Source organism: Triturus cristatus, chromosome 5_1 (genome assembly GCF_964204655.1).
Source record: "Triturus cristatus chromosome 5_1, aTriCri1.1, whole genome shotgun sequence".
NCBI classification, from domain to species: Eukaryota; Metazoa; Chordata; class Amphibia; order Caudata; family Salamandridae; genus Triturus; species Triturus cristatus.
In genome coordinates, this window is record NC_140587.1 from 674,401,806 (window position 1) to 674,419,571 (window position 17,766).

At 40.4% G+C, this 17,766-nt stretch overlaps 1 protein-coding gene across 4 annotated transcripts in view; it reads left to right on the top strand.

Moving 5' to 3' along the window:
• The window catches only part of ALKAL1 (ALK and LTK ligand 1), a 547,486-nt gene that overhangs the window by 455,762 nt on the left and 73,958 nt on the right, over positions 1-17,766 (top strand). For all 4 annotated transcript variants that reach the window (XM_085604144.1, XM_085604141.1, XM_085604142.1 and 1 more), the window contains exon 3: positions 14,338-14,391. In XM_085604144.1, coding sequence (XP_085460270.1) covers positions 14,338-14,391 — 54 coding nt within the window. The remainder of the gene's footprint in view (positions 1-14,337; positions 14,392-17,766) is intronic.

Here is a 17,766-nt window from a genome sequence, read left to right on the forward strand (position 1 = left end):
TAATGCTACACATGTTTCCTCTCAATTCCCCACATTTTCATACTAGCAACAATACACCTTTCCCCCTTAAAGAAGTGTTAATAACCTTTTACATGTCATAGATGACATTACGATTTAAATCTTCTAAAGCATCAATCTATATACACATTATCTGCTTGCTTCTCAATGGAATATTTAAATTAAATGCAAATGTATTGGCCAAGTAACACAAGTCTCCTCAACCACTGCGAAATGGAAGGATTGTAGGAAGATGGTTCATGAACCTCTTCAAATTCAACTGGAATGCAGTTGACCAATATGATATGACCATCTTTGCTCTATCTTTGATTATAAGCTTTGATAACAAGTAATGCTTATGATCACACAATATTTATACCAATGAAGAACAACACCTTGAAGCAAAATGCAATTAAACAACAAGAAATGATCAAATCAATTAAGGATACTACATTCATAGTCATCTTTGTCAAAGTGGTTAGGGTAAAGTGATATGTAACATCATCTGTAAGATGATTTATAGTGTTTGTATTTGCATCTGTTTTATGAAGGGGGAGGTCAAGAGCACTACATTGGATTTGCTTGTTTTGCATGGGTGCTGCACAAGTTATGAATTGTGCCCCAAATCATATCTTGCAAAGTTTAGTTTCCATTAGAACAGCATTTTTTTTGTTTTATTAGTACATTGTGCACTGTTTTATGACTCTATACAACACTTTCCAAACAAAAAATTAATCCAACTCAGGTCCTTTCACAAGCATCAAACAGGGTCTGAGAAAAAGGGGGTCCAAAAGAGCTCTTTTCCCATAGGACATTCTGGGAAGCGATACACAAAAAAGTCAGAACAGAAAACCACCAAATTTGACAGAAAGTAGGAACTTTACTTGAAGTGCAGCTTTTTAAACATTGGTGTAACTCCATTCAGTAATTTGCAAGAAATTGTTGCTTAAAGAGTTTCTTGTGTGTGCTTGAAAGGTTAAGAAATTAAAACATCTGGACCATTGATCCTGCAGAAGTCCCAGTCCTGCGGCAGTACTGCAGAATCATGAATTAAAATAATGTGTTTCTGATTGGCTGAGAGAGCCTTTTCTCCAATTGGCATTTTTGGTGGTCCTAAGGGACAGAACAATCTGATTGCTTGGCCGCCACTCAAACAAAAATGTTGTGGCCAACACTACAGCACACCGGGATTTAATCCCAGTGACCTGAAGCAGTTAAAAAAAAACATATCAGGAGCAGGGTAGGGACACTCTGACCCAGTGGCATTCATGGTAGGGAACCAGAGACAACCCTCAAAGGTGGCAAAAATTGGAAATTGTACTGCGCGTACCTTTGTACTCCAGGTGGACACAGCCAAGACCTCCCGAGAAGTACCTGTGCAGTACAGTGGTATTCCAACAGATGATGTACTGCAGGATTCTGCAAGCATCACTCAGTGAAGCTTGATCAGTTTTGCTGTACCAAGGATGTGATGATTGCTCAAGGTATATCAGGAGTACTGTTGTCCTGCAAAAAAAATGTAATAAATAAATATATACTTGTGGGGTGTGGGTCCACAAGGGGATTTGCACCTACGGGGACTCGGGCCTAGGATTTATCAAGAATGGCAAAAGAATGCTACAAAAATATGTTGAACAATTACAAAAGAATGGGTATTTAAGCAACTGCCTAGACCCCAAGGCCAACTCAATGCTGCGCACGACCAAAAGCCATGCACAGTGACATTTGGCTATTCACAGATGTAGGTTGCAGGGGCTGGCCACATCAAACATCATGTGGCCAACCCCATGCCGCTCATGGTTGTATGCAGCTGGAGGCTAGCTGCCCATGGGGCATTGGCGCAGAGCCTCAGTAGACTTAAAGCCCTGCAGGCGACTCACCAATGGCTAAAGCTGTACTCAGCAGGATTATTGGGGAATATGATTAAAAAAAAAATCACTGATGAAAACAAACTTTAAAGTGATATTATACTTACTATGATAATAAGATCTTACCTTGACTTAACCCCTTGAGTGCCCATGACGAGATGGTCTCGTCATGGGCCGCGGTTGCGCTGTGCCCATGACGAGACTATCTCGTCATGAGCCCCGCCCGCTAATGAAACGCCCGGCACAGGGCGTGGAAAGGGCGGGGCACTCAAGGGGTTAAGCAAATCTCATAAAATCACTGAAAAAAACAATAGTTAAATTGATCTTATTGTTATGTATGGTAATCAGATTTTATCTTACATTAAAAACAGTAGAAATTCACTGAAAAAAGCCAAAGGTTAAAGCGGTGTTATAGATAGGTGTGCACCTGCCATGCCTTGCTTTTAATCTCACATATTGTATCACTCAGGACTTTATATGATATCATTGAAGACACCACTGATGACATCCAAAATGACATTGTTGATGACATCACTGATGATATCACTGATAACACCATACTCATATACGGAATAAATGTACTGAGTGTGCATGTGTATGTGGATAGGAAGAAAATAGGATAGGCCTGAAGACAATTGTAATTGTGCATTTTAAAAGTTATATGGTGCACCGCTAACAAATTACTAAAGTTTGGCATGGAAGAATTACTCCATATTAATCAAGGCAAACACTGAATGTACTTGATGTTTGTTGCAGAGGAATGTTTGAAAGTAGGTTGTGGATAAAAGCCAAAGTCTTTTGTAAAATATCTGTGAGAAACGCCAAGGCTGTGGAAGACAATACATTATTAACCAGTGAATATCTAGGTACAAGCCCACTTTAAATAGTTGTAATATAGTAGTATAGACAAATTCTGTAAGCAGTGCTTTTTTTTATTTGCAGAACTTCAATAAAGATTTTGAGGCACTACATATTATTGAAAAAGGTAGAATATAGGGGTCTCCCTCTTAGGTTTGGTTTATGTCATACTAGTGTTGGAAGCAGAGCTCTAAGGTTGTATGCCCTTCCAAAGAATGTGTTTAGTCTATTTTACTAAACCAAGGACCGTTGTCCATAGGGCCTGATAGAAGGTGTCTTTATAGTGGCAAAAGTATACCAGTCAAACTCTTGACTTAAAAGTGCGGGTCATGTGAAGTCTATGAATGGTAATATTATCAAGGTGTATAGAAAATTGTCCACAGGTGTAACATGTTAAAGTACCTTGAGTCCAGAAGCCCTATAAACAGTGTCACAGCTAAATAAACACTGCACCAGTTATATTTAACTGATGCAACTATAATTTGTGTTCTCACCATGCACTGCTTATCACGTCACATATTACACCACTCGAAATGTTCTATGACATCATTGATAACATCACTGGCGACATGTGAAATTACAACACTTGTGACATCACTGTATATAGAGGGAGAAGGAGTTGTAGTTAGAGTCAATTTAGTTAACTATAACTTGTGAATTTCAGTGTGTTTTTTTTATTAAATATTTTTCTTTAAACTGACGTAGAACATCACTTCAACTTCTATTTTTTTCATTGAATACTCTGTAGTTATAGTAGGACCAAGTTACCGTAGAAAGAGGGGTTTTTGTTTGCTTATAACTTTGGCGCAGTGTGACGAATCTGCACAAAACATTCACAAAAAACTCTTCAGGAAAGTTTTGGGGGGGTACGACAAGCCAGGGCCGAGAAAAAAAGGGGTCCTAAAAGGCAATGTATCCATTTTATGCATAAAAGCAAATGAAGAGGGTAGTAACTCTTCAGGACAGTACCCAGGTTTCCATTCAAAAACTGAGCCAGTTTATTCACTCCTATCTCACTCCTGAACTCATCAGAGGGAGGTATTTACTCATGCAGATCGCACGTGTTATCCTCAAAACTTACAGGGAAAGGGCAGTCACCTAGTTGTGATACTTGGTTTCAAACATAATGTTGATGACAAAACTCTAGTTATTTTTCTCTCCTAATACCTTCAGTCTACTAAAACAAAAATATTGCATCTTTCAGATGGCTATGGGCCTATGTCTGGGTACCGTTCCAATAATTAAAAAAATAAAATAACACAGAACAAAACGTAGAGGTTTTACATCTAAGGAGACGATTACGATGTTGGGCGGAAAGCCTCCTCACAACAATCAGATTCTCCTCGATCATGTCGGAGCCCTTCCGACCGTCTCGGCCGGTTTGCAATCTTCCCGACCGATTACGATGTTCGCGGTCCAAAGTTAAACCGAGCAGTCATTCCGAATTGGTTCCAACTGTCTCTCAGAGGATTCGTCTCGGTTGGAATCGCATCGTACACTCCTATGGAAGTCGTTTCTGACCTCTGGATTACAATGTTGATTTACAACAACCTTTCCTCGTTGGCCTGTCTGACACAAAAAGGCTGTCAGAAGGTGACTTTGGGGGCCCTTAGCAGGGCCCCCTTCATCCTGTGGCCTCCGGTTGGGTGCCTAGGGGGTACATAAGGGACCCCCTGTAAAACCCTGCACTGTGTGGCAGACACCATGTGTGCCTGAGACAGGTTGCAGGGTTCCACACAAGCATCCCATTTCCCCCATAGGAACCTGTGTTACGGCTGGTTGTCAGGCGAACACAGGCTCCCACAGGAAACAAAGGAAATCCGACAGAACAGTGTACGGCAGCATCATAATCGGGCAGGCGGAACCGCCATCCGTGAGCCGGTCGGTGTCGGGTGGAAAGTTTCCACCTGACATCATAGTGAGCCCCTAAGTATTGATCGATTATAAATGATGGAAGATTTATATTTGGATTACTTCCCTGATCTTTCTTTGTATTAATAATGATTTTTAATCAAGAATGTATGTGTGAATTTGAATAAACTGTACTTGATAGAAATGGTTTGTTTAACCAATATAATTATACAAATATTTGTTCTTACATTTTGTGAATGTAAACTAAGATTGTTTTAAATCTCTCAGCTCCCCACAAATAATCATAGTTGGTTGTAACGTGTCAGTCAGTAGGGCTACGGACTAAGTGAGTGGTAGTCAGTAGAGGGCCATTTTTCATCTAGCTTATCCAAACTTAGAACATATGTAGTTAAAATTTTTGCCACATAATCATCAACATTTTCAAATGTAACCACTGATGTTGTTTGCCACTTAAATGGATGAAAATAATATTGTTAGAGAATGTGCCAAATAATTTTCATTTTTGCTGCATAAAAAATAATTCTGCTGCTTAATTTGGTCCACCATGTCACATAACCCTTGCAACCTTGATAATTTAGACCTATATTGAGTGAGTTAGGTGTTGTCTTGATGATGAACACCTTATTTCGCAGTAGTGAAATATTTCACATATTTCATGGTTCCCAGTAATATATGGGTTTATATACCACGTGCAAAATGTAAATATAAGCACACAATGAAACCTAAATGACACTTAGAATAAATATGGATAAAAAGAGACTAAAGAGTACAGCTGGAAGTGAATACAAACTGGGTCTAGGACTCAGAAAGGAGAAAATAATGCAAATGTATGTTTCTTATTGCGCATCCCAGTAGCAGATGTACCCTGCTACTACGATACCTCCAGAAAAATACGTATTTATGACATACCTCTCTAGAGGGCTCTTGTTCGTGTTCTTGTTAGTTTATGCGAGAATTACCCTTTAAGGAATTTTGAGCACTCCCACTCATACTGAAGGCATTTCTAGAATCAAAGATTAACATGGTCGTTGTGAGATAACCTGCAGCCTCATCAGTACATATATTTTTTGAAGTAAGAGGTCATTTCCTTTGTATCCCTAATTAACAATAAGAGAAGGTAATCTGTGAATACACAACTGTTTACGCTCAGGCAGAAAATCTGTGAAAAATTACATATATTGCCACATGCCAGGTAGATACATTATTTGGGCACTGTTCCTTTGTGCTTTGCAAAAGATACTGTGATTCATTGGTTTGTTTTCTTTGCAATGTAAGTGAAAGCTCTTTTCTTGCAATAACTATGATGGTTTCTTGGGTTTGTTGCTGGTCATCACTGGTAACTCTGAATATGTGCTGCTTGCCACATAGGGCCCTATCATAGAAAGTTAGCAGCACTGTCTGATTCACATAAAGTGGGCACTGTGAATGCTAAGTTAAGATAGTCTCTGCCACAGTTTTGGTTTGACTGGCGTCTTAATGAAGTAGAGCGAGAGGAGCCATATATTATCACCTTACCCAGTGGTAAATGGTTGCTTGTCACAGTAACTTTACTAGAATGTGCTGCTTTTGGCTAGAAATGTTGCAGAATTTGTTGACATATTTAAAATAAGCAACAGAATATACTACAAGAGCATATAGAAAGAAGCATACCAGCACAACTAAAGTCTAAAAGGCCACAGGAAAACCAGTCAAATAGAATGCAGAACACCAACCACAAGACTACAAACCATCACATTGAAATAATGCAGCACAAAAACAGAATATATCAGCAGCACAACAACATGCCACACAACAAATATACACAAACATGTTTGTCACAAATTTCAATCGCAATAAACCTGCTTCCCTTTTGATATCGATCGTGACGGGAGCGGTAAACATGTATCGCTACCTGGTGCTGATCACCGCACCAATTACAGGTGGATTGGCCCGGACTGTTTTATTAATACGAGTTCCATACTGGATATTTGCCATCCTTTGGATTTAGAAACATTTTGGCTTTTGTGTCATGCCGTGGGATCGATTGTTGATGGCTACATTCCCTGGATATTTTTGGGGTACGTAATAGTTTGCCTTGGAGAAGTCCATTCATTGGACGAAAGGCATTGGCTGTTTTTGTTGTATAATAATTGGATGTTTTTCAGAAGTGAAATTAAATACCGAGTAGAACTAAAAAAGTTGTCTTTTGGAAGCTGACTGGGACTCATACTTTTTGTGGTACTTCACTAGTTGAACTTGGCACACTGCTTTCCTAAAGTGTTGATAAAAGATGGTTACACTGAGCACTGTCTTAACTGACCACCAAGGAAAAGAAATAGTGCAATTAAAAAATGCTTTGTTATCCATCCTTAGCAGTGCTCATGTAAGAAAGGTCTCTGTCATAGTTTTGGGCTGTCTATTATTTTAAATAGTTGAAAAAAACTGGACCAGTGCCATTTTGCCACCATAGACAGTGGAAAACAGTTGCTTGTCACAGAAATGATAGGCATATGCTGTGAATGGCTGGAAATTTAGAAGCGTTTTTTACATCTTGTAAGTAAAAAGCAGCATATAACACAATAGCATACACAAGTCAACATAGCAACACACTTAAAGCATACAGAGTACAGCAAAACGGTCAAAAAATGAACACAGCAATCACAGAACAGTACATCACTTGATGTAAATGCAGCAAAAAAGCACACCAGCACAAATAAAACATTACCACCATAACCACATTCCACACAACAAATATGTATAAACATTCTTGTTCCACTTTACCACCTCCAGAAATCTGCCTTCATAAGGTGGCAATAAAAGGTTTTCACCCAAGACTACCTTTTTTACCATCAAGGATATGAACTAGCGCCAGTCATAAATGTATTGTGATGATGCCCTCCATTTCGCTGTAGGCTGTTTGGAAACTTGTTTTAGGAAAGAAATCGATGTTTCGTCGCCTAAAGCAATTCCCATACTTCATGGTGTCTGACTGCGTCGTATTATGTTTAATATCCAGGCATAAGAACTGCCAGGACAGAGAGTAGAGGTCATTATGAAAGTTTGGACCAAAATCAGCAAAATGATGACTAACCCTTTCAAATATATAGTTTTTTTGTGTAGGATTCTTGCGACCTGTGTTCGTATTTTACATATTTAAGGGTAATCTGTGCAGAACTGGATTTTTAATTTTGTTGTCAGTCATTTCTGTGGAACATACGTTTTATTTCCATTTCCGATGGAGCTGGGACACACTGCTCAACAAAACTAACTCCCCTGCGAGATGAACAGGCCTTCAAAACACAACGCTAACTGTCACATAGCGTGCTGCGTATTACAAAAACGCCCCTGTAACTATATTAAAAATATATCATAATATTCATTCAATCAATATGACATAATTTTCTCATTCATATAAGTCACTTCACAAAATCTCTTTTCATAAACACACAATTGAAAAATAACCCATAGTTAAACATAATTTTCCACATTTCACTAAAATGCATTGCACTTTCTCTGAACTGTCATTGGTAAATAAAAATGTAAATACTGCGTTTTGGTGGAATTGCGAGTCCACCCATCTTCTTCAGGCCACACTCGACGTGGAGGGGTTACTCTCTTTTGGGGTTGGGACTGGGACACACTGACCACTGCAGTCTGTCGAGAAATCTGTACATGGTGCTTTCTCGGTTAGTATTCTATGCAGGTCTGCCTGCTGCTAAGAATACTTTGACAAAATAATAATTTATCAGGGTTCTACCTCTGAAGGAATGTGATGCGCCGTGGTGCAAGGAAGCATGTGTGGTTGACAGGTTTGTTTTGTGCAGGAAAGGACACGTTCCAGCAGAAACCAATCCTCAAAGGCATGTTCCTCTTCTAGGTGTGCTACACTTAGAAAGAGGAAACAAAGAAGAGAGATAAAGATATTTCTCCTCGTTGTGCATCTGGTGGGGAGGTGTACAATTCTGATGCATTTTCTGGTCTACTAGTGTTGGTAAATCTGGAAATGGGTCAGAATGCATGGGTGGATGCATGGAAATACCCACGCTGCACCCATGGCATGCCTCCTTGCCACAGAGTAGCGTATGGCTTAGTAAATCTCATTTTGGTTTTATGTCCCCCTTGCATCCCTTTGCATGGCGAAAGGAGGACGCAAAACCTTGATGAATATGGGCCATTGTGCAACTGCGGTCCATGCAGGTAACCGCAGTGGGGCCGTGGGGCCGTGCAAGAGGGGATTTCGAGGGACGGTGCCTACGGCAAATAATAATAAACAAATCCTCTGCATCGTTCCTAATAATCCCCCCTTACACGGCCCCACCACCCCACCACAGTCATCTGCACGGACCGCGGCTGCCATTGTGTAAAAATTGCCAGTGGAATTATGGAACTCTGTGCATGTCATATTTTATTGAGATAGGCTTAGACTTGTCATTTGATGAATTTCTGAAGATATTGCCTAACGGAAAGCATGAACCTTTTTGTAACTATTCTCAATTATCATTTAAACCTAAAGCTTGCAACTAATGTTTGGGGAAAAGAGGAGTAGAATGCACCATTTTGCCCTCTACTGTTCAACATCTTCTAGGCAGGAGATACAACTAAACCCAGCTTGGAAGTTTTAGGTTTGCATGCTTTGCTGGTTTTCTCCATGCAATTGGGAATGGGACTTACAGGCCTCCATTTTAAAATGTAACCAGCTGCCCCTGATAGGAGGCAATGAAAATTATTTTGAGATAATAGTCAAAGCTGTTCGATACAAATGTTACACCAATATTTGCCATGATCCCATTAACGATTTTCATCTGACTACTGCATTTAATTTTAAATAGAAGACTCAAAAAAGCAGTTAAATTTGTGCTATTGTTACAATGCCCAGTTTCTATGGATCTTCTGATACAACTGCTGAAATGGTAAATAACATACTTTGGGCCAATTATGATCTCGGCGGTCTGACTACCGAACTGCCATTGCGGCAGTCAGGAGAACACTGCCAAGCTGGCAACATCCCGGCCACTGCAATACGATTTTACTCCCGGGCTGGTGTTGTTGCGGCTCCATGACATAGAGAGTCTACAGCACATGCCGCTGCTGTGGCAATGCCACTTGCACATATGTGCATTGTGTACCATGCACCATGTCGTGCGTGGCACCATGTCGTGCGTGACAGTACAAGCAGAGGGAGGCACAACATGTGCCTCCATGCACACACCCCCATGGCAAAATCGCCTTGGCCCCTATTTGTGGCCCCTTCCCTGCTTTTTCGCCATTCTTGTGATGGTGGGGTCCCCACCATGAAAAGGTGGACGGAAATGCAGGTTGTGATCAGCACAGTGGGGCCTGCATTGGCACCGCCACCATTGATCACTGCTTGAACCACTGCCATGGCATCTAAGATCCTGGTGATGGAATCTGTCTTGTTGTGGTCCGACTGACATGGTCTTGATCAGGCGATTGGACCACCGAAGAGGCAGCGGTTGGAGAGCCAATGCGGGTAAGGCAATCATAGGACTTGTAATCAGGGCCTTAGTGTAGGAAATTGGATATATATTTGGGGTGGGTGACTACCTACCTGAAGAAATAGTCATAACCTTAGTCAGGGTGAACCATCAAAGTCGATACATAAGCCCCTGAGCTCAACCACTCAATAGCTATGGCAGAGAGCAATCAGGCTTAACTTAGGGAACTGTGTAAAGCAATAATGCAGTGCCAAAACAGTAATAGATTCAAAATGATTAACAATAAAATTACTTAGCATACAATAAACAAAATGACAAAAAAATCCAATAAGAGGAACCAGAGATGTGAGAATTCAAAGTTTTAAATTGGAACAGCGCCAAGGATTACAACATTCCTATGATAGTCAATGGTTGCTGCAGACTAGAATCTAGAGTCAATTAAAGGCTAGCCGTGACAGAGCCAGAGTTGGATACAACAACCAGGTTCTTTGTGGTCAAAGATTTTCCCGTCTGACTTACTCCTTTAAGTCCCAAATCACCACAGGAGTACACTACTGAAGCCCCCAGGACCACAGGAGAGGCACGTAAATATTCACAAAGTGGCAGGAAGAGGCAAACATCAGAATCCAGTTGATCTCCAGTTAGCACTGGTCAGCTGTGTACTTCCAAGAAAAGTTCCCTTAAAGCTTTTTGTATCACTGTAGCTTCAACAGGCTGTCCGCTTTATGGCCCCTGGATTTCACATATTTGCCCTGGTTACAACAAAGAGCAGATCTAGTCCTTAAGGGCTCCTCTCTGGTCACAGACAACATGTCCTGTGCTCTTCTGCTCATCCTCAGGTCCAGGAATGTTCTGCAGAAGGAGCCTGGAGATGCCACATTTATGCATGGCATGAACTAGTGGGTCAGAATGACTCCTGGGCATGCCTTAACCAATGGAGTAAAAGTTCCAGGGGCCAACTGTACACAGTTTGGCAATTTTCAAGATGGTAAAATCTTTGGCCACACTAAACCTTGGCTCTGAGGGCTGGGGGCATATGTGGTGAGTATCCTAGTGTCTTCCCACATCTCACACTAAAATGTAGTTTGAAGCAGCAGCTACTCTACCTTGATTAAACCAAAAAGACAGCAGTCTTGGGGAACAAATGCAGGATTTTCCAGCAATCAGACAGTGTATGTAAAAGAATTTCCTTGGCACCCTGCTCTCTACCTTTCAAGTGCATCCTAAGTGCAATATGCAAACCCAATAGCTCTGTCAATCAGTATTTGACGCTCAAGCAGGATTTAACACTGGCATGTCAAATGGAATCTAACAGTCCCTAATCTTCTATGGAGCTCAAGAGGGTCATCCCTAATCCTCAAGTTTGCCTGTCAATCACAGTGACCTATTACATAGCTCCTGGAAGGAATTTAACACCTTATCACACCTATTAAAATGCTAATCACTGGGTGTTTAAAGTGGGAAAACAAATGCACATGAACCTCCAGGTACTTCAGGCGGGGCAAATGTAATTTTATAAAGGATAATTTTCCTTAACATTTATTAAAATGTGACTTTACCATTGATTTGGATTCTTAATAACTGTTAAAAAGAGTTCTTTAATTAAATTTTAACTAACCCTATCCCTGAGATTCAAGCTGTACTGTGGTTTTCTACATAGGTCAGCAAGGCCTGCCACAGTGACAAGTAGCTGCGGGTGCTCGTCACTGTAAGGACACATTAACATGACATTTCTGCATATTCTACTTTTCAATACCATGCACCCTGACCTTTGGGCTACAAGGTCCACATTAGAGTGACTAATTAGTATTTAAACGGGAGGTCTTAACCTGTCAAAAGTGTTCATTTCGACAGGTTAAATTTGCTGTTGTCACACTGCTAAAGTCAAGGCACCTAGGCATGAATCCATGCTTGCTCTGCTACTACAGTGCATGGTGCAACAGGTGTTGCAGTCCACTGGTAACATTTATCTCCTAGGCCATGGTACACTTTGTATCATACACTAAGGACTTACAGGCAAGTTAAATATGTTAATTAGGAATACGCCAATTCGACCATGTTTAAAGGGGGAGCACAGGCACTTTACAACATGTTAGCAGGATTAGGATGCACAGAGTTCTAAAGCCACCAAAAATGTAAAATCCAGCAAAAGGCAAAATATCCAGGGTGACCACAAAGGAAAGGATGATTTCCTACACTTAGGTTCTGGTTGCAAGTGTGGAGGAAATGTTTTGCAGGGATTGAGTTTTTTCTGTGAACATCTGCAATTTCCCTGATAGATGTGGGCAGATAAAACTTGCTGAAATTTATCAGAGTAAAATGTGCAGGACAAATCGAATAAACAAGGAGGTCTGTGCTGTAGAAAATGATGGCACATTTAATTCCAAATTTCAGATGCACAAAGGGCACCATGGCACATGGGTCAAATTCAGCTTTATTCGTTTTTTCTTCCGGTAAAAATCATAAAAGCACAGTTAAAAAACATTTCACATTAAATTTCATAAAGATAAGAAAAACAATTGGAAAAGGTCAAAAGACACAAAAATTACATCACATTAAAAAACCTTACATTGTATTCCTATAGCTGATAACAACTTTTAAGAATGAGGAGATAGCCATAATAATCTGTTCATTTTCTAGAAATTGTAACCTCGGGAAAGCTGTTCTGCATTGTCTTAGGCCAAAGTTCTTCAAAATGGGAATTAAAAACCTTTTCCTAGGTAAGGTATACTATTTACAGAATAAGATACAGTGCAGCTTTGATTGAGTCGAAATGTCATCACATGGACATGGGAGTACATTTCTCGATCAATCATTAATTTCTGGAAAAGTAATCATTCCAAAAAAAGGACCCAAAACGAAAGCGAGTTAAAAGCATACGACTAAAACGTCCCTGAACCTGTACCAGATACAGTTGTATGCCTGGACATATTAACATCAGATGGTTATCCATGACAGTTATTTTCTCTCTCTCAATGAGCCAACGCTTATTCTCTAGATGGTTCAGGCAATCTATTTTCAGGGTTTTTCTAGGTATTATTCCCAAACACTCTTGGTTATCAAAATATTCAGGATGACCAATATCATACGACAATTTTTTTATGTATCTTATCCATGGTATATTAGCCACCCCATCCAGTTTTAAACAATCTGTAATTACATCCTGGTTAAAACCTTTCTCCAAGGTAGCCCGGACCTTATGCCAAAGTAAAAGACGGTTAATTTGAATAATGTCGGAAATAAATGGGAGGCTAATTTCCCTATGGCAGCTAAAAGTAGCAGTGGAGCTAGGAACCGCCAGCAGATAACAGATAAAGGCATTTTCACCATATTGAATTTGTTGGGTATCGATGATGCCCCACATGCCTGCCCCGTATGTCGCTGTTGATATACATTTTGCTTTATAGATGTCTATTAACTCAGGGGCAGGTCTACAGCCTAATTTCCTTGAAAAGTTAATGACTGCTCCTATTGCTCTAAAAAACATTAGTTTTCTAGCCTGCATGGCCGATTTCCATGAACCCGTTCTATCAAAGGTTATTCCCAGATAGGAAAACGTATCTGTACTTTCGATTTTCTTACTATCAATAAAAATATTGAATTTTTTACTCCTTTTAGTTCCACAGCTCATTGCATATGTTTTACTAATATTTACATTGTGGCCCCTGTCTTTCATGTAATTAACGAAGTTAGTGACAGTTCTTTGTAAGCCTATCTGCGCCATGATAACTGCATCGTCCGCATACAATAATATTGGAACGGGAGTATTCATGATGATTGGATAATCCTGCCGATGTTCAATCAGGTATTCACCAAGGGTGTTAATGTATAAGGAAAAGAGGAAAGTGGCAAGTATACAGCCTTGCCTCACCCCCTTTCTTATACAAAACTTAGATGAACACTCCCCCTGCCTCCCATAACGCATCCTTGCCCCTGCCTCCCTGTATAATTCCTCAATAAATAATAACAAAGGTGGGTCCGCTTCCATGTCACATGGCACATGGGTTGTAATACATGCACCCGTTAAGTACCCCACCCTGGGATAATAGTGTTTAAAAGGTGTGGTAATTATGTCACCCACTGAAAAAACACTTATGATGAGGCATGGATTTTACACTGGACTTCTTATGTTTTCCATGACATGGCATTTGGACTTTGAAGAAGTGACATTGTATTTCCCATTAAGAGTATGTCAATAGACAGCTTTGAATTCCATTTGAAATGAATTCTTAAAATGTAAGTACCCTTCTGTATTCAAGAATTGTTTTATTCTGATAATATCTTAAAATATCGTTTTCTCCTTTCAGAAACATTTTTACGAGATCTGAACCTGAAAGAAAAGTTTATAAAACATTTCACAGGTAAGGAATGGGCCAAATAATATCTTTTCTCGTTGAAGCATGTCAATAATTACTTCACTTTCTCTAATTCATCAATATTTAGTATCCTGTTTATAACTCTTTGTATTACAACGCTTTGCTCTGGAATATATGTATTTGAATGTTTGTGGTATTTAATGCGAATACATTTGAGTGTGCTGTAACCATTCCATTTTGGTGAATTGTGCTCTGTATTTAAGTGATTACTGTCTCTTTTACTCTGAAGAACCATGCCCTAGTTTTGTGAGAAACGTCACCCTTCCACCTTGGTGGACAGTGCCTTCCATAATGGCGAACTGGGTATCTCTCGTGAACAACACATTCCTTTTGACTGTCGGTGCCCACATGCCTTCGTTAACTACACCTGATATTTTGCCTTTCACCTTGGTGATTTTTACTATGAACTATGTATGACCCCTTGTACGTCGCTCTTACATCATGCAACGTGGTGCAAAAGCAACGCAAACCTTAAATCATATTTTTGAAACCATGCAAAGCCATTTTGCGTTGCTTTGAGGGGTTCCAAAATATGGAGTAACAACAACAATGTAAATTGTTGCGTTGTGTCATTCTGCCCATCTGGAATTTTTGGCATAAGGCGCTGTGGGAGTGTTTACAGTAGGGCTACCATGAGCTGCTGGGAAATCAAATTGGGTTGCCCCCGTGAACATTAACTGCATTTGTCAGGGAGTGCCCATTAGTCACCTCCACGCACTAGCTGGTATCAGGCATAAATTGCACACCCAGGCACCATCCGGAGAACACTTTCTAGACCTGCAGAAGATCAGAAGAGGACTGATCATGCTATTTGTTACCTGAAAGGGGACTGTAACTGCTCCCTCATGTACCTAGGAATAAATAGGACGAATAACCGGACTGCAAGGGTCAATTGACTTACCTTCTGTGTGGTTACAAGGACAAAATAAGCTGCAAGATGCCTTTTCACTGAAGTGTTCATCTGACCAGTGACAAATGGCCCTGGACTGGACTCTGCTGTTGTTCTCTGCCTGTCACCCTGAGAGTCTTTGGGCTCCAGAAGAAAGTTTGGAAACTTCTGAAAACATTTCCTCCACAGTTCCGGAGCTCCAGCGTGACCAGTGGCAAAAAGTGACCAACTGGCAGTTCCATTGAATTGGAATGAAATTTTGCATTGTCACTTTCAAGGCTCTAAGTAGTTCCAAAAAAATTACACAAAATTACAAAGTCCCATTCTGTGCTGCCACTTAGAAAGCTTTCAGCCAAAAATCCTGAAAAATTCATAGTTCCAACAGAACTAAACTGCTTCAAGTATCTGGCCTTCAGTTCAGTAAACAATTTCAGTGGTGGCCCACCCAGCGTTCTTTTCTTCCCAATAAGTTACAAAGTTCCTTTTTGCCTTATGGCTTGTAATCCTTTTGAAACTTTTTCACTTTGGGACTTTCATGGGGATCAATACACTTGTTGTATCTGACCATGGTTCCATGGTGGTTGAACTCAAATCGCGCCTAGGTCCCTTTCTACCCCTTCCATAGACTATCATTCACACTTTGTTAATTTGGCACTATTTCTACTTCAAACCTTAAAAATTCACATCCCTGGTTCCACTCTTTAGATTGATTTTGGTTTAGTGTTGTTTCTTAGATTTCATTCTAATGTTCTAATTTGGTTTGGGATTTTCATTGCTTGGTGTTTTGACTTTATTACTGTTTGGGCAGCACTGCATAAATACTTTACACATTGCCCTAAGTTAACCCTATGTGCTCTGTGTCATAGCTCATTTGGAGCTGAGCTCAGGTTTATTTAATCACTTTAAGGTTTCATGTTGACAAGAAGTGTTATTCGTTTTGGTGGGCATTCACTCTTACCAACAATTAATCCACTTTCTTAAAGCATCATCTAGCCATGTTTCTGTGACCTTGATGAGATTGAATAGCTGTTCTAGTATACATTCCATATTCAATGTTTGTGCCATCATAGATTGGACGTTGACTAAACTTCATTCAGTGCAGCCTTTGTCTCTTCATGGAGCAGCCCTAGAATATCATCTTATATCTATATTCATCTTCCAGCCTGGCAATGAGGCCCAAGGCTGGACCTTTCCAAGTGTCCCCTAACATTTGCTTGTAGCAGGGAATGCTCATTTCAAGTTAATGAAAGTCCTGGGTACACCCTAATTGATCTTTTTGTAGTGGGAAGAATACCTCCCCACACTAAGGCCATTGATTCTGCTTTGGGAGCAGTTTTCACACTTCTTTCGCAGTGCATTCAGGGCAAGCACAGGCTCACCTGTGCAAACTATCTCCCTGCAGCTTCAGGCAAGGTAAAGGTAACTTTCTTAAGTTACATTTCCCATATATTTTATGATAAATTAGATTTGATTTTCAGTAAATTCGTTTTTGAACGCAGTCTACATCTGGTACAGGTTAACAGTGTTAAAATTAAACTATAATCCATATTTAGACATTTCTTATGTTCCAATTACAGTGGCCAATGACATGTCATTTCTAATGTCAAACATGTCCCACATTTAAGTATTATGCACCCTACCTTGTGGGCAGCAAGGTATGCTCAGGGGTGACTTATTTTATGTTTAAAAATCAGGTTCTCCCATCTGTTGAAAGGGTGATTTTGACAGGTCTGTGCAGCTGGACTCGAGATGCTGCTGTCAGGCAACCCAGAGTAGATATGAATCTATGTTTTCACTGCCACTGCAATGATAGCACAACAGGTGCTGCAGTCCACAGGTGGCATTTAAATGTCACCCTCTGGGTACATTAATTTTCTTTAGGGATTTATACATAAGTAAAATAATTCAATTACGGATAAGCCAATTTCGACATTTTTAAAAGGGGAGAACAGGTACTAATGCCAGCAAAACAAATAGGGCAAAAATAGGGGGAACAACTCGCAAAATATGGTTAGTTCTTTGGGATAACCAGGGCTGACACAATATATGCCATGTATGGTAGCAGTGTTGTACAGGTTGGACCTCTCTGCACAAGACTGTACCATCTCTCTCTGAAATCCTTTGTTAACCTGTGGCCATATTACAGATGGTGCCCCGGGGGCGCAATGGGCGTATGCGCCCCCTTTGCACGCCCCGGGGCACTTTGGTATTATAGAAGGGGGCGCAGATGCTTGTGCGTCCCCTTTTATAGTACCAATAGCACTGGCACACTTAATGCGCCAGCGCTACCTTCATAGGGTGTTCCCACATTTGCATAGGGGCATGCGCTATGCAAATAAGGGAATTCCTTTGACTCTGTGCCCACGTCATATTACAGATGCTGGTGCAGAGTCAAAGAAGCCCTTAAGAGGCTAACTGTCAGTGCGCCTCCTGACAGCAGCCCTCTCTGCAGGGGGTAAAGGGCATCCCCT